Raw genomic sequence first — 15,854 nt, 5'->3', positions numbered from 1 at the left:
TACCAGCACTCTTATTAACTCAAAGTCATTATTAATAAATGATTCATTCTGTGTGCAATCATTGTCGTTGGCAAACAGGGAAAGTTACTTAACTCTTGTTTGAACAGTTTTCTTCAGGAAAGTGTCCGAGATGTGAGAAACCTCACCATTGTATTAAAAAATGGCAGGAATCTTAAGGACGACGAAGAACACAAAGTTGATTCATAGTGAAGTCCGAATGATTCTGACCAGGTTGAAAGTCACAGGACAAACTGGTCGCCCAGTGTAGCAGTCGTAAATGTCACCCCTCGAAAAAGAGTCCTTCCCTGTCCTTGGGATAATGAATAGAGTACCTTGGAAGTCTTCAATAAGCATGCATCCCGCTGTCGCTGACTGTCAATTGTCTCCTGTTGTTGGGACATAATACTGTCCTAACCAGGCACAAGAGGGCATCCTCTCCTAGTCACAACCAGGCACAACATATCCTTTTCTGAGACATCCTGTAAGGGAGATTGCAGCAGTATGTCCAACTGGTGGAAGAGAGACAGGTTGTGACATTGTCTCCATGTCTCCTGGATCAACCTTTGTATAGGCTCCTTGTATCATGAGGACAGAACAACAAAAGGTGGAAGAGATAGGTTGTGACAGTGTCTCCATTGGTGATATGAATAAAGACTAGCAAATGCTTTTATCTAAAACTCGATGTACATTTACACCAGACCTTTCTATACAAAATTGAAGTAAAAGCATTTACTAGACTTTATTCATATCAGCCATGTCTCCTGGATCAACCTTTGTATAGGCTCCTTGTATCATGAGGACAGAACAACAAAAGGATTATTTCATACAAAAATTCCTCTTTTATTGCTTGGAAGAAACAGCCTACATGTACATGAGGGTAAAGGCAGTGAGGCGGGTGATATATTTCTACAACACGAAATGTTAATCAGTAAATTTGAGAACTACAACAATGCATTGTTTACAAGAAGAGCACATGACTATTTAAACCAATTCAATTCATCACAATTTCTATCATTCCATTTTTGATTTGATATTTTTAAGAGAAGAAATATTTACAAGCAGGATTTTCAAAATAGGGACAGAAAAAAGTGTTCAAACCCAATTATGAACGTGTAACAAGACTGTACAGGATCTATAACACAATGTATGTACATGTACAAAAGAAACTTTAACCACAACATGAACATGTATGTAGATTTCAAACAAAGGTAAGGGGTGCAATTATAGCCTCTGTGTGCATTGATGTGTACAGCCAGATGTATTCTACAACTGTGGGGGCTATTATTGTAACACTTAACTTTATATATTGGCAGTGAGTATAGAAGTTACGAGTTTACATATTAAATGCCAAGCACACTTAAGTCCCCACTTAACTCCTCAATACTTGATCTCCTTGACCCGTAGGAGAATCCACGGGATCAGTTCCCCTTTGGAGAGGTCCGTTGGGGATTACGTTTCCTCATTAATTGCAGACCATCATTGCATGTCAAGTCTTAGAATGTCTATAGTCTTTTATAATATGATCCTTCATTGTCAAATTTTCAGGAAAACGAATCATCCTAAGAACTTGATCCCCCTGGTTTTGTGGGCGACTCAACAGGTTCTGTTTTTTTGGGAGATTCTGGTTTCGATTTCGTTTCCCCAGCTTCGGTCGTTTCCATTTCTTCCTCAGTTTTCGTTTCCTTGGTTTCCTAAAGTTAAAAATATCATTGTGAATTCATGTTGCAAAGTGGTCAGCTTATTCTTGATCAAATATACTTGGGTGTGCAAAATGAATATGGGGGAAGGACCAGTCAACCTGAGCACATGGTACTGATACCACAAGTTAGGCAGACATTTTTATCCCTAAATCTCAAAGAATGGGCAAGCCAAGACGCCAAGACGCCATGTTGATTTGTTTTCATAGCTACTGTACATCTATACATGATTTTACCTTCTCTTCTGCATTGACTTGTTTCTGCTTCCAGATGAGACACTTCTTGATCTCTTGTCCAATTTCTCGTGCCATTGGTGGGGGGACAGCATTGCCAACCTGTAATAAACACGATATGTTGTGATACAATGTCCATTCTCCAAGCTATAGTAGATCAAAGGATATTGTCTCTGTCAACACAGATTTTCATTACATAGTAGAGTCACAGTCCAAACCCACTGCAACTTGACCTGTCACAGATACATACTCATTCTAAATTCCAAAACTCACCTGTCGATGTCTGTCCAAGATCGTACCATAGAACCTGTACGTGTCAGGGAATCCCTGTGACCTGGCACATTCCCGCACGCTGACGACGCGGTGTTGCTCAGGGTGGAGGACTCGCCCTTGTTTTCCCATTGGCTCAGGATTGGTCACTGTTGTGCTGAAGAAGCCATCCCATTGTAAGCGCCCATAGAGCCCAGCCCAGTGATTGTGGCGGTTCCCTGTATGCGGCAGACACCAGGGGATTAGTGTTCCAAACTGACGATCCATTGGGTCACATGATCCTTTGCCTGTCGCACACTGGCAGACGCCTCGAAGATTACCACCTGGTGAACGTCCATTTTGTTTATCGTGATGTGTGTAACGACTAGAAAAGAAATATCAAGATATAGATACAAGAATTATCAAACACTTCATGCATTTCAATGACCCCCTTAGAAAAAGTATAAACGGTATAACTAGCCCTCCAATGGCTGAGAGTACTTCAGCCCTGCACCCAATTCAGCAAGTTGAAACAATATCAATCAAACGTTCTAAATGATGCTTGATAGTAACATGTTTATGGATAACAATATTGAACAAGAAACATGGCGATTAGAGTAATGCTTACAGTTTCTTTGTGCGTGCCCCATCAGACATCCTAACCTCCCGATTGGGCAGATCCCTCCAGTCGGCGCCAGGGAATGTCGGGATATGCTGCATGCGGACATGAACCAGTGGATTCATGTCCTTGCAGATATGGTCACGCAGGATTGGCTGGTACTGTGACCCTCGGATCTGGTAAGACAGACAGTGGCATCAAATTGTAAGTTGTTGAGATTAACTTCTTAATGAAGGGACGAATCAGAAGATAAGAAGCATGTGCTTTGTTTCTTTTGCCCTCTTGTACCAACTGAAAGCTTGGTTTGGAAGTAAGACTCCGCTTATGCAATGCAAAACAGACAAAAGAATATCCAAATGTTTACACAGACTGACAAAATCAAGTATGAGAAGCTTTTCTTAGCTTGGCAGGACAGCAAGTTTTGCAGCCAGACTAAACCAAAACTCAACACTCACCATTTTTTGAAAATGAGACTGAGGCTCTGTATTGTACGATATCTCATCCGCTTTAGCACCGTTCCGAATCTCTGGTAGATCAGACATCGTATCACGCACCGTGATCGTCCGGTACGGACAGGAGACCCGCGTGATGTTACTGAGGTATTTCTTCTCGTCAATCATGACCGTGAGCTGGACCGCACGTGGTGAGAACACGTGGAGTGGTTCAGGATAGAATGGCAGCTTCTCTCCAGGAGCTGCGGCAAGGATGATAGCTCTGAAATGGGAGGAACCAAAAGATTATTAAAACTCTACTTCTTTGTTCTGCAAGGTTCATATCTTCCCGACTTCAAATATAGTCAGCACTGCACTTATATTTACACCATGATTCCTTCTTTCATTTGAGAAATTTCTGATCGCGTGATGATAAAATACACTTTCAAGCCTTGATGATTTCACACAAAAACAAAAGTTAGAGGAATCACCTTCGTCTGGTCTGAGCCACGCCATAACTTCCTGCCTGCAGGACACCAAACGTACACTGGTAGCCCATCCTGATCAGACATCGCAATGCTAACTTCAACACCATGGACTTCTTGAAGGAGACAAAGTTCCGTACGTTCTCCAGGAGGAAGAACTTTGGTCGGTAGTAGTCACAGTAACTGAGGTAGGAGGAAATCAAAGAGTTCTGAAAGGGAGAGTGAACATTTAAAAGTTTTTGGACAATTCACCAATTCTTACCAATCAAACAACGTTTTTTTCTCTCAATTTGTCATGAGGAGGTCGAGACCTCTCTACCAATAGCACTGGATAACCATCCTGTTCATCTGTGATCAAACACTTGTCTCCTCATGATCAATGTCCTTTAACCTACCTTGAACATAGAATATTCTCTCGAGTTGAATCTATTCATGCCACTGAAACCCTGGCAGGGTGGCCCTCCGCACAGCAACTCAACATCACCCTTCTGGGGAAGTTTCTGGCCAACCTTGTTCATGGTTTCACCCTGAATTGAAAAGATTGAATCTTATGCAACTACGAACACGAAAATATTAACCAATACTATTACAAACAGCTCCAAGTAAAAGTGTCAAGAATACTATCATCGGAGGTGCAGGAAAACATGTCTGAACAAGTGAACGTGAAGATGAAAACTTACATCCATGACCAGCCTCAGTAGTTGGTTACAGTCATCAGTGAAGACAGTACATCCTGGGTTGTTAAGTCTAAAGGCTGCGGCTGCAGGCTGTTCGATCTCTATGGCCCATCTTGACTCGGCCATACCAGCTTGATGGAAACCCTCAGATAGACCTACACAGATATAAGAGGTAATTCTATAGTGAAGAAAGTACATCCAAATAAGCAACATTTTACAGAGTATCCCTGTCCATTCCGTACAACAACTTGAAATAATGTTAAAGTAATTCACCGTCTTCAATCTATCGGACATTCCCGACTGTCTTGGCGCACGAAGTCATTTCAAACAACAACAACAACGACAAACATCTTTCCACCCACCTCCACAACCGGCAAACACATCTAACATCCGTAACCTTCGGAAGTCCACTTTCTCTTCCTCTGTGTTCTCTTCGGGAGCCTCCTCCTTCTTGACCGACGACTTTCCCTTGCCCTTTCCTTTACCTTTACCCTGAAAGTGATATTTGGTATGATAACTTAAAAGTTGAACAAAAGTTTTCAAATGAAATGCAAGAAAAACAGCTTATACTGGCTGCCATAAATTGCAAAACCAAAGATTCATCACTTCTCTTAGGTATCTTAGCCACAGCTCTCTACTTCCAACAGATGCAATGATCAGTTTTGTGGCTAACCTGGCAGGACACAACTTTCCTGCCAAACACCTACCTCCCCCTCGGACTCCTCATCCTGATGGATAGCAGCAAAGAAAAGAAACGAACATATTCACCATAAATCTTAGGACTTTTCTGAACAGAAATGATGTATAACTCCCAGGACTATCTGCATGCAAAGAGCCAGTTAGGTACTAACAATAGCTAGTTTTATCATGTCAATTAGCATCAATGCAAGCTATCATCCCAATAAACTTACTTTTCCCTTCTTAATCTGGCGAGCAGAGGCAGGAGGTTCACCAAATGATTTGTTACTGGCATCGTACGACTCTGTGAAGTAGAATCGATCTGGGGCACCTCGGAAGTACTCTCCAAGAGGGACGTGCAAGTCTTCACTATAGACTACTTGACACTTGCCCTCGACATGGTGGAAACCAACTGTGGACTCTGCAAGGCAAGAATATGAAGTGACGAGAGGAAAACATCGCATGACTGCACTCGAAAGATTCCCATAGAGAAATTTACTGCCATACTGGATGATTAAAGCCAAGAGAAATCATGATAGACTCAGCAGCTTCCAAGACCCAGTGTATTAAGAGTCAGATAGAAAAAGACATCAAATCTTCTTGTCTGTGGGGATCAGTGGCCGAGTGGTTGCTGCGCCTGGCCGATAACCAGTAGGTGGTAGGTTTAACTCTGGGACAGATCAGCACTGCTTCCTCTTTGTCCTCAGGCCAGGCACTTCACTACTTGCTTCTCTCCACCCAGGAGTAAATGGGTAGCTGGCAGAGACCTATGCTGCCTAATATAACATACCTTCATCACTCCAGTACAACATGTTCAAATCAGCCTGATGTCCAGCAGTTGCCCCTTTATGCGTGTTCTCTGGTCGGTAAAACTTCGTGACACGCAGTTTTATATCCTCTTCCTTATCTTTTCCCTTTCGGACAGTTATCTGATTGATACGGCCAATCCTTAAAGGTTCGGGTGTCCCTTGATTGTTTCCTTTTACGTAGTCAGATTTTCTGTACAGTTCTGGATATTCTTCTTCATCAGTAATCTGGAAAATTGGAAGAAACACTTTATGAAGTGAACAACAACAAGTTTTTCATCATCAGATGACTACAAGTCGTTCATCCTCAGATGACTACAGTGACGATGTCCCCACCAGTGCAACTACATTCCTCCAGCGACTTAGGTCAGTTCAGAGGGTGAGGATATTTCCGTCAATACCAGCAGCCCTCACATCCCTCTCAACAGCCCCCTCCTCTCTATGACCAACCGTAAAGCTCAGAACTACAAGACTTACATCTCTCTTGTCCTTCTCCTTCTTCTGCACCTCCTCCTTGACTGGGAATACAAACGAGTCGGGCATCATGTAGCAACTGTCACCAATCTTGTACTCTTCCCCCTTCCACTTGACCGAGGCGTAATACGTCCGGTTTGAATCAGCTTCCTTCGGTTTAATCTCTTCTCCTACAGCTGGTGCATTAAGCTGAAAAAAAACAAAGTAAGGATGGGTAAGAATAAGTTTTAAATGAATATTCATGATTGAATGAGGCGTAAATTCCAGGGTTTCCTTCAAGTTTGGTTACAAAACTCCCGACAACAATTTTCCATTCCTTGGAATTATTCAAACATCTGAAGAAAACACATACCTTTCTTTTTTCCTCAATGCGATTACATGAAACACAGTAACTGTATTTCTCTTCCTCATCAGGAACAGGATCAACAGGAGGTGTCTCAAATCGTGCCATCTCTCCTTCGTACCTGAAATAAAGATTATGTGGAGAACACTTTAGTAACAAGTGAATCTAGGTGGAAGACTTAACAATGCGGACCACCTCAGCTAAAGCTGACTCACATCTGGCCAATCTGTACCCGCTTTTTGCACTGCAGGTCTGATTGGTGAAGGTGAGCTGATAAGGGCATGCAATCCCTTCACTTCAAGCCTTCAATGTGTGAGGGTTGGGATGACCAATCTCTATCACAGCTCAAATCTTCATGAACACCATCAGACTGGCACAGACTAGTAAGAAGCTGATCAACTTCTGCCATCTTAAAATGGCCAACAAGTGTGATCACAAAACAACGAATACAGCACTTACCAAAACTGATAGAAGAAAGAGTGGCCGTCATCCTCCAGTTGAACGGAATCAAAGTCCGGATTCTCGATGCCTCCAAGCTTGCTCCAATCTTTGGCCGGGGCTTTGTAAATAATGGTCGCCTTGTTCGCGACAGTTGCCAAGAGGACGTCCTCGCAATCATCCATGAGGAAGACTTCCAATGGATCGGCAGCTTCTCCAAGGCACGTGTCTGACCCTCGACTGGAGTAGTTACAAAAAATTGTATTTAGATATTTGTTTTTCCAAGTCCTGCAGGCCTCCTTACTTCCATATGTGCTTTTCTTTGGACTATTCTTATCCTAGTCTGTCAATTATGCAGGATACAAAGTAGGAACAAGGAAACACGGAACTCAGCAAATCTAATCTAAGTTTTCAACATCACAATGCTTACCACAGCCAATGAGCATGGAACATCTTATCTCCATCTTTCTCAAACATGTACGAGATCTTTGCCACGTAACAGGCTATGGATGGGTCGTCAGGGGTGACAGTCACATGATCGCCGATTTCGACCTCACAATGTCCCAGATCGACCTTCTCATAATATTTCAACTTCTTTTCTGTCTTGACTGGTTCACCAATCCATTTAACTTGACCCTGGAATAAACAATGGGTGATATGAATAAAGACCAGCAAATGCTTTTATCTAAAACTCCATGTACAATTACACTAGGCCTTTCTGTACAAAATTGAAGTAAAAGCATTTGCTAGACTTTATTCATATGAGCCAATAACTGGTCAAACTTGTTTGGTAAGCGCAAGCATCGCAGAACAAATTCACGTTGCTTTCATAAAAAGTCCAGGAACCTGTATAATGAAAAATCTTGTCAGCAGTTCGGGGAAGACGACATGAGCACCAGGGGGTCATGTTTCATATTCAACAGTGAGGCAAGTTCAGGCGACCAACCTTGGCTCGGAGCTTGTGTTTCATGACCAGAGATGACACTTTGATGGATTCTATCTCCCCATATCTAGGTGTGGGGGGTTCTGACTACTAACCCTGGCTTTAGTCTTGTGTTTCATACCGGGGGATGACACCTTTGATGGTTTCTGATTCTCCTTGTCTGTGGAATCATCAGTGTCTTCCAGGATGTCATCTTCATCTGCTTCCATAACCGCTGCATTTGGACATCTGAAAGAGACAAGTTTGATTTCATTATTATTCTATTTATATTACTTCTAGCTAAATTATTACACAGTTTTGCATCTCTTGAAAACTCAGCAGTGTACTTCAGTCACCCTCATATTTGACTTATTAGTGGCTCAACACTTACATAATTTCTTCTCTCATTACAGTCTTGGGTATGTCAGCATGAACAGGAGGTCCTGTCACACTTTAAAGCAAACTGGAACCGCCAAGCCAGTTCGTATGACCTCGTTTTCATTCCCCGCGTATCGGGTGATCAGAGCGAGGCATGAATGAAACATGGCGCCTAGCTGTCAATCATTCAGTGACGTCACTACTATGGAATTTACTACGAAAATTCATGAATGAAAGATCGCATGACTCACGTGATTCTCACATGATTCGCAATAATAACAAATTGAACTGCGCATGCTCGGGCACTGGGGGCGGAGCTACAAATCTGAACTCGACTTTCTCGGGCGGTGAAAGTCGAAAAGTTGAATAAATCGCTCGGCGGTTCCAGTTCGCTTTAAATCAAAAAGTCATCCTTATCAACACTTACCTTCTCTCCATACAAGCCTGCTTTCTCTTTCCAGTGCCACCAAACTTCACCATATCCTTACAGTGCCCACACTTGCCGCAATCCGGCTGCTGACACATCTCACAGACGCCACATCTCTTCTTGCGTGGGCCCTCTTTCCCCTTATCACCAATCTGACCCTGGAATATGCTCTCAAAGATGCCGCACACCAGTGGGGTGACGCACGCCATGGTTGGACCAGACTTCTTTGGTCTAATGGCTTTTTTGCCATCTTTACGCATTGCACGCCTGAAAAAAAAAGGGATTCTGACAACCCATTGTGTGACAAGGAGCAGTACTCAATCAGCTCCTGTGACTGAGAGGATATGTTTCATCAAAATTTTTGACAGAATGTGCTGTCTGCCATAAAAGGGTTAATTCATAGACTTTGCCCTCATATATTCCACTCGCACTCAAACAAAGTGCTAAATACTAAACTAACTAGGCTTAATTGGCTTTATCAGTCCAACAAAACACGCAGATCCATTCAAATCATTTTTATAAGACCAACTGTGCACATCAAAAGATCTTGCCAAGCTTTTCAATTCCACAAATCCATGCTTGATTGCCCCCATTGAGAAAGTGTCATTCAAATTTGTCATGCTATAATAGATGTCTTTAATAAGGCAAATTATCATCTAATCCCACAGATAGTCTCAATGCATAACTGTTCATGTCATTCAAACTTGACATGAACCATTAAAATGTAATTTTCAAAGGGAGATTTAAATAAGGCAGATTAGCATTTAGTTCCACAGATATTTTCAATTCATAACTGCTCATGTTTGTCGAACTTTACTGTTAATGGATCTAAAAGGTGTGTATTGTCAAGTAGAGTTGATGGATTTCAAAGGAGGGTATTGTCAAGTGACCTGAAACTTCATGTTGATAAACTTGAAAGTCGACTTAGAGAGTTGCTGTGCACTTACATATACCGGAGTGAAATAAGCGTACGGCAGCTGACCTACTCTTCAGAGGGGAAGGATTACGTTATCGATGATAATATATAGGCCTACATTGAATTTGTCAGATTGAAAATCAAGGTGGGTAACATTTTTATGAGCAGCTTACACCACCCGGACCAGTGATAAGGTCAATAGAGCTGTCGTTTCAGTTAAGGTGAATAGAGGTGTCATGTGATGAAACAGAATTTGATAAAGTGGTTGCAGGCTACACTGATAATATAATTTTAACCAGTTATTCAAAATAGTGCTGTAATTGTTCTTCCAGACTCTCCGCTAAGAAATCAACATGGTGATGTCGATTCTGACCATATTTCGGCAACGAGACTTTGACAGGCCATGGGTGCCAGATGAGATTGATGAGACAGACGACAAGACAAAGATGGCCGCCACCCAAGATTCTCCAAGAAAATATGAGCAGTTGGCGACACCGAGGCGAACAATAGATCCAGGAAGGCCGAGAAAATTTATGGAAGTAGAGGCAGACAGTCCGAGAAAATTTCGGAAGGTTGGGGCAGAGGCAGAAACTCCAAGGAAATATGTTGAAAATATGGCAAACCCGACATCACCTAGGAAGTTTTGTGATTTAGCAACACCCAGACGTGCGTCTGATCCTGGGACTCCGAGACTATTTCTTGAGTTTGGATCACCAAGGAAGGAAACAGAAGACCTGAAAGACACTGAGGAACTGGGTTCACCAAGAAAAGAATCTTATACACCTAGGACAGAGTCTTCCTCGCCAAGGAAGGATTATGCGGGCAGGACACCGAGATATGTAGGATCGCCACGGAAGGCACAGACACCACATGATCCGTGGAGGCCCAAGTTTGCAAACACCCTCAGCGAGATATCAACTCCACAGGTACCGCAAACGCCACTTAACATCATCCCAGAAGAAAACCCAAACTGTGAGTTGATTTGCAAGTTCAAAGCAACGACAGGACGTGATGAACGCGAGGCTTGGATAGGAGGCGTTACTGTTCTTAAGAATTCCCACATTGCCTTGACGGACATGGCAAACAAAACAGTCAAGACTTTTGACTTGTTTGGGAACATGAGGAAGGAGTTCTGGGGGAAAGGGACCTTCAAATTTGGTGCAATTCGAGGGATAGCAAGAACTTCAGATAACAATATCCTCGTAGCAGACACAGAGAGGGAACTATTCTATGAATTTTCCACCACAGGTGAGCCAATCAAGATGAAGAAGACCAATGGATGCTGGCGTGTTGCCATGACGTCTGCAGGTAATACCCTCGCAATCGACCACAAGAAGCGTTGCATCTTCATGTTCAACATCCATGGGACTCTGATGCGTATCCTAGCAACGGCCAATGAGGAAGGCAAGTGTGTTTTCCTGTCACCACAGAGTGTCGCAGTCGGCAAAGATGACACAATTATTGTAGCAGACGACAGATTGAATGCTGTGCAGATCTTTGATAATGTTGGTGACCACATCAAAACATACGCCGGCCATAAAGGCAGAGGAAAAGATTTCCTGAACGGACCAAAATCCGTCTGTACAGACGAAGAGGGCAATATCTATGTCGCAGATACAGCTAACGATATGATACAAGTGCTGACCCCAAGTGGAGAGTTCAAGGAAACGCTCCTAAGCCGTGGAGACAAGATTCATTTACCCTGGGCTATAGCCTACCACAAAAAGAAACTGGTTGTTGCTGAACAGTTCGGCCAAGTGAAGGTTTTCAAAATTGAAACTTAAACCACACCAAGGGCTAGAAAAGAGCCCCGTAAACAAGTGATATAAACTGCTATAACAAGGTGTCTCCAGCAGACGAGAGCTCTTTTTGTAGCACATAGTAGTGTGTGACAGTTTTGACTCAATGAACTTTGAGGGAGAAGAGATCCCTCACCCATCAACAAGCACTCTGTGATTCACACAAACTTTGTACATACATGTATTTGTCATCAAAACTGTAAATATTTTGAAAGTTGTAAAGGTTACTTGACAGGATCCCAATTCGATGAGTAAGTTACCTTTTTCCAAGTGTGACCCCAGCCAGTGATATGAGGGCTCTCACGCATGGCATTGTGATCAACAGACTCTCATCTTCATCAGCTGCGTCATCGTAACTTTGAATCTGTAATAATGGAGAGAAATATGGAAAATAAGTAAGCACCAAATACAAATGTACTGTGCCGACAATATTGAGCCAGTAAGGCGCATCTATTACACGTAGGCCTATAGTACAGGTTATTGCACCGGGCTAAATAGCGTCAACACATTATGTTTTATTGCACAGCATACTTAAGATGTTGAGAAAATACACACAATGTCTCGTACATCTCAAAATAAGAATCAATGTCTCAGAATGAGAAATTATTTACTTCATTTAATGACCTTTGGATTAGAGAAGATCTGAATGGTCTGAACAAGGTGATGCACCTGGACAACAAGCAGAGTGTAGAACCCTGCCATTTTAACAAGATCTCAAATTCGGTAATCTGTGTTCAACTGGCCTACCTGGTCAACAACAAACTGTGAATGCCTCAGCAACGAGTCTTCAGTGAATGTACTACATCCCAATGGAGGGATTGTCGTCTGCAGCTTGTTGAGTAAATCTTCATATGTCGACTCTTGATTATTGACAAGGAACTCGATGACGACCTTGGACATATGGATCTTCTCCTTCATCGTGTCCATGAACGGGCTGTAGATCTCGCTAGGAGCCATCAGGATGTACTCCGCAAAGGCTGGAAAATTAAGAGTTGTGTCCATTGAGATGAGAGTTGTTGAATAAGAGATGAAATAATGCGTCCACTCTCTGTCTTCGAAAAGGCTGTATCCCAACCTCACTCTGACTGGGTCTCGTTATTATAGAATTCATTAGAATAGAATTGCATTGTACCAGTTTCCAACATACTATGAGGGACACAGAAATTGTTCCAAATAGCTCAGAACTGTTAAATCTTAAGATTTTCAGAAAAAGATGCAAATTATCCCAAACCTACCTGTGCTGAATCCAATTAGAGCATTCTCTCCACCATCAAAGCCTGCTGTCCACCACTCATTGATTGGGCCCATCATCTTGGTAGGTAGACCACCTGAACAAAAACAAAACCTCTATTAGTCCTTTAATCTACTATTTGAGTGTCAAATATGACTTTTATATTGTGATCAAGCACCGACCCTAGGCCTTTCTATTGCATTAGTTTGGTCTAGTTTCTATGTAAACATTATGGGCATCTAACTTTGGCCTCACAGTTTTGTGTTGTCAATCGGGTCAAAAACGCTTTTCATACCAAAAACCTGAACCTGACAAAGCTAACTTACCCTCAAGGCTAGAGTTCTCATCATAAATCGGTTTCACCACAGCACTAAAGAATAACTCAATGTTCTTCTCGATCAGCCCACCATCAAATGGACAGAGATGACCGTGTTTGTCGTAGACGGTGAAGTTTGTAATCTTGTGCTGTGGTCTTTCATCAAATTGGTTAATGTCGTCTTCGTCCCCAGTGAACAGTGATAGCTTTTCACTAGTCAGTGTGACAAACTCCTCAACCTGAAAGATTTGAAGTTGTCTCAATCTGTGAAAACTACTTGAATCAATGTCACGAGATTTGCCATTGCCTGGTCATGGCACTGATCCTCTAAGGAGGCAATATCTCTTCTCCAGGGAAGAGGGAATCATCAGTCCAGTTGTTTCACCAATCATGCAGGGGAATGCTCAAGATCTCATGGTTAGGCCTACATATACGAGTAATGCCAAGAGTTTTCCCTGAAATGTAATAAACCCAGTCCCATCTTGTTCTTGAAGACGCAAGTATTACTTTACACCATTCAGTCCTGTTGTGGCTCATTGTGGTTTTTAGGGGGTGTGATGGCAACCCGTCCAAGGTGTACTCTAAAAATATTGTAGACATAGATTTCTCATGAGCATATCCGTTTTACAAATTGACCTAGTTACTTACCGCTTCTTCCGAGTCTCCAGGGAAGAGTTTGAGGTCAGGGTCATCCAGCAGCTGCCGGCACTGGTTACATTTGATTGGCACGTCTTTTACCATCTTCACTGCCGTCGTTTCATCCTCTTTTTCTGGGCGAGGGCGCAAGTCACGACTGGAAGAGGAGGTGCACTTCATTAAAGATAGTAATTAACATCATAATCAGTGATAGTGTATTCAGCAAATTCGTTTGATTCTTGAATATTTTTGTCCAAAAATTCTGTCTTCACACAACTTACTCTTTCTCATCTTTTGCCTCCACACCATTCTCAGCTTTCCTGTCACCATCACCATCTTCTTCCATCGTCTCATCACCTTTTTCCACTTTTCCATTTTCTTTCGTGACATCACCATTTTCCCTTTTCCCGTTTTCTGTCCTCTCACCATTCTCTGTTTTATTGTTCTCTTCCTTGACGTCACCATTTTCATTTTTCTCATCACCGTTTTCTTCCTTCACACCATTTTCCTTTTTCTCTCCCGTGTCTTTTTCCATCTCGCTCATCTTCTCATCCAGCTTCACCCGCTTTTCTTTTTGCTCCACAACATCATCACCAGAATCTTCCTTCTTATTGTCTCCACTGCCATTTTCTTCTGCTTTCCTCTTCGGACTAAAAAATAAGATAAAATGGAAAATCCAAATGTCACAACAAGTAAGTAAATACTTCAGTTAAAGGTTACACTAGAGGTGCCAAGGCAGGTGGTGTGATAGAAATAGAATTAAACCCTAGAGTATTGGAGATACCGTATTGTAACTTCTCTCCACCTTCAGCAGCCAACCAAATTAGACAACATTGATGTTTACCACCAAATATGATAAGAGACTAGATTAAGAAATCCTGAACTTACGTCTTGGAGAAGAAAGACGACAGTGAGGTCTGACCAGTTGGCGATTGCAGTGATTTCTTCCCCTTTGTCTTCTTGGCTGATCCATCCTTTTTCTCAGAGTTTCCGTTCATTCTCTTCTTTGATTTTGGCGTTTTCTTCTTTACAGCAGGAGAATCATCACCGCTGTCATCCTCGATCAGAACTGTATCTTTCATTTCAACAGATCTGGAAAGACAAAGGAAAACATCCTAATTATCACAACTGACTGTCATTTCATCATTGGCACTTGACGACAGGTCATTGGGTGTGATTGGCATCATGACCTGCGGAACTTCGTCTTATCTGTCATCACCACACGTTAGCACTAGCAGGGTCACCGTCCTCAAGTTAACTGGCTGTGCTGCATGCCTGGGCACACATAACGGCAACGGAACGATCGAGTACAGGCCGGTATAGTGATAGCGCGGATCCGAAACATGACCCCTAAACTATCCAAGCTTTAAGCAGATATTGCATTTATGTAATCACATTTTTTCATTATCATGTTTTATGTTATCATGATGATCATCTTTGTCTCTTCTTGATACTCTTCTTGATTAATTATATTTTGTGAATTGAAGTAAAATCTCCACGAACTAACCCATTTTCTCCTACTGCAGGAGATGTCACTTCTGTTCCAGGCATTGTGGTTCGAGTATTAGATGAACTGATCAATGAACGAGCAAATCGATCACCTCAATCTGTCGAAATTTGGAGAAAATTGATATTTTCAGGTTTCCAGCCTGAAACACCAAGAAAATAAAGTTTCCCGCGATATAATGAACTAACCGATACTGGGAAGATAGGTACATGAACAGATATGCGTTTCAGATTAAAAAAAGAATGTTTTTCATATAAACAGATTTTTTGGTAAATATAAGACATTCACTTAAGATTAAAGCTTTAAGAAGTTTAAATGAATACCCCTTATTTACATGACTTTCTTTAAATGAAATTGATACCACTATCTGTTACCCCTACTATTTAATAATCCGTTGGTCCAGGGGAACCGGATGTGGAAAATTAAAGATGGAGGACAGAAGGCGGAAAATTTGAAGTCAGTAGATTTCTGAACGAAAATCTTGCTGTTTTAGTAGCTACATCCCATTAAAATCCCTCAAGTCCTTCAATTAAATGATAACACAATCAGTTAAACTTCAAAGTGTAACTTAATTACGGTGACAGAATCAGAT

At 42.0% G+C, this 15,854-nt stretch overlaps 2 protein-coding genes across 3 annotated transcripts; one reads left to right on the top strand and one right to left on the bottom strand.

Annotated features, from left to right (window-relative positions):
* Window positions 1-841: 841 nt before the first annotated feature.
* Window positions 842-15,436, bottom strand: LOC135501247 (DNA (cytosine-5)-methyltransferase PliMCI-like). Of its 2 annotated transcripts, XM_064793262.1 has the most exons (26): window positions 15,263-15,436; window positions 14,644-14,847; window positions 14,037-14,405; window positions 13,768-13,912; window positions 13,130-13,358; window positions 12,808-12,900; window positions 12,320-12,549; window positions 11,833-11,936; window positions 8,858-9,124; window positions 8,169-8,301; window positions 7,561-7,766; window positions 7,152-7,370; window positions 6,702-6,813; window positions 6,353-6,538; window positions 5,860-6,103; window positions 5,303-5,490; window positions 5,099-5,119; window positions 4,754-4,883; window positions 4,395-4,546; window positions 4,110-4,241; window positions 3,721-3,923; window positions 3,254-3,512; window positions 2,808-2,974; window positions 2,204-2,564; window positions 1,934-2,032; window positions 842-1,691 (listed from the first exon to the last, which is right to left on the bottom strand). In XM_064793262.1, the coding sequence occupies exons 1-26, from the start codon at window positions 15,304-15,306 to the stop codon at window positions 1,560-1,562; spliced, it is 4,629 nt and encodes a 1,542-aa protein (XP_064649332.1). In that variant the 5' UTR covers window positions 15,307-15,436; the 3' UTR covers window positions 842-1,559. The 2 variants fall into 2 exon arrangements, with proteins under 2 accessions (XP_064649332.1, XP_064649333.1); XM_064793263.1 differs by lacking the exon at window positions 5,099-5,119.
* On the top strand, window positions 9,791-12,160 carry LOC135501248 (E3 ubiquitin-protein ligase TRIM71-like). The gene is made up of 2 exons (XM_064793264.1): window positions 9,791-9,918; window positions 10,106-12,160. The coding sequence occupies exon 2, from the start codon at window positions 10,127-10,129 to the stop codon at window positions 11,555-11,557; it is 1,431 nt and encodes a 476-aa protein (XP_064649334.1). The 5' UTR covers window positions 9,791-9,918; window positions 10,106-10,126; the 3' UTR covers window positions 11,558-12,160.
* Window positions 15,437-15,854: the final 418 nt, after the last annotated feature.

Source organism: Lineus longissimus, chromosome 17, assembly GCF_910592395.1.
Source record: "Lineus longissimus chromosome 17, tnLinLong1.2, whole genome shotgun sequence".
NCBI classification, from domain to species: Eukaryota; Metazoa; Nemertea; class Pilidiophora; order Heteronemertea; family Lineidae; genus Lineus; species Lineus longissimus.
Note: the sequence above shows the minus strand (reverse complement) of the source record. Positions and strands in the feature narration are given on the sequence as shown.

What these genes read in the sequence shown, in the direction of transcription:
- LOC135501248 (XM_064793264.1), top strand. Translation starts at nt 10,127, where the DNA reads ATGGTGATGTCGATTCTGACCATATTTCGGCAACGAGACTTTGACAGG.
- LOC135501247 (XM_064793262.1), bottom strand. Translation starts at nt 15,306, where the DNA reads ATGCCTGGAACAGAAGTGACATCTCCTGCAGTAGGAGAAAATGG. An exon ending in ATGAGGAGTCCGAGGGGGAG is followed by an intron (nt 4,884 to 5,098) that starts GTAGGTGTTTGG and finishes TATCACTTTCAG; the next exon opens with GGTAAAGGTAAAGGAAAGGG. An exon ending in AGTCTCATTTTCAAAAAATG is followed by an intron (nt 2,975 to 3,253) that starts GTGAGTGTTGAG and finishes CTGTCTTACCAG; the next exon opens with ATCCGAGGGTCACAGTACCA.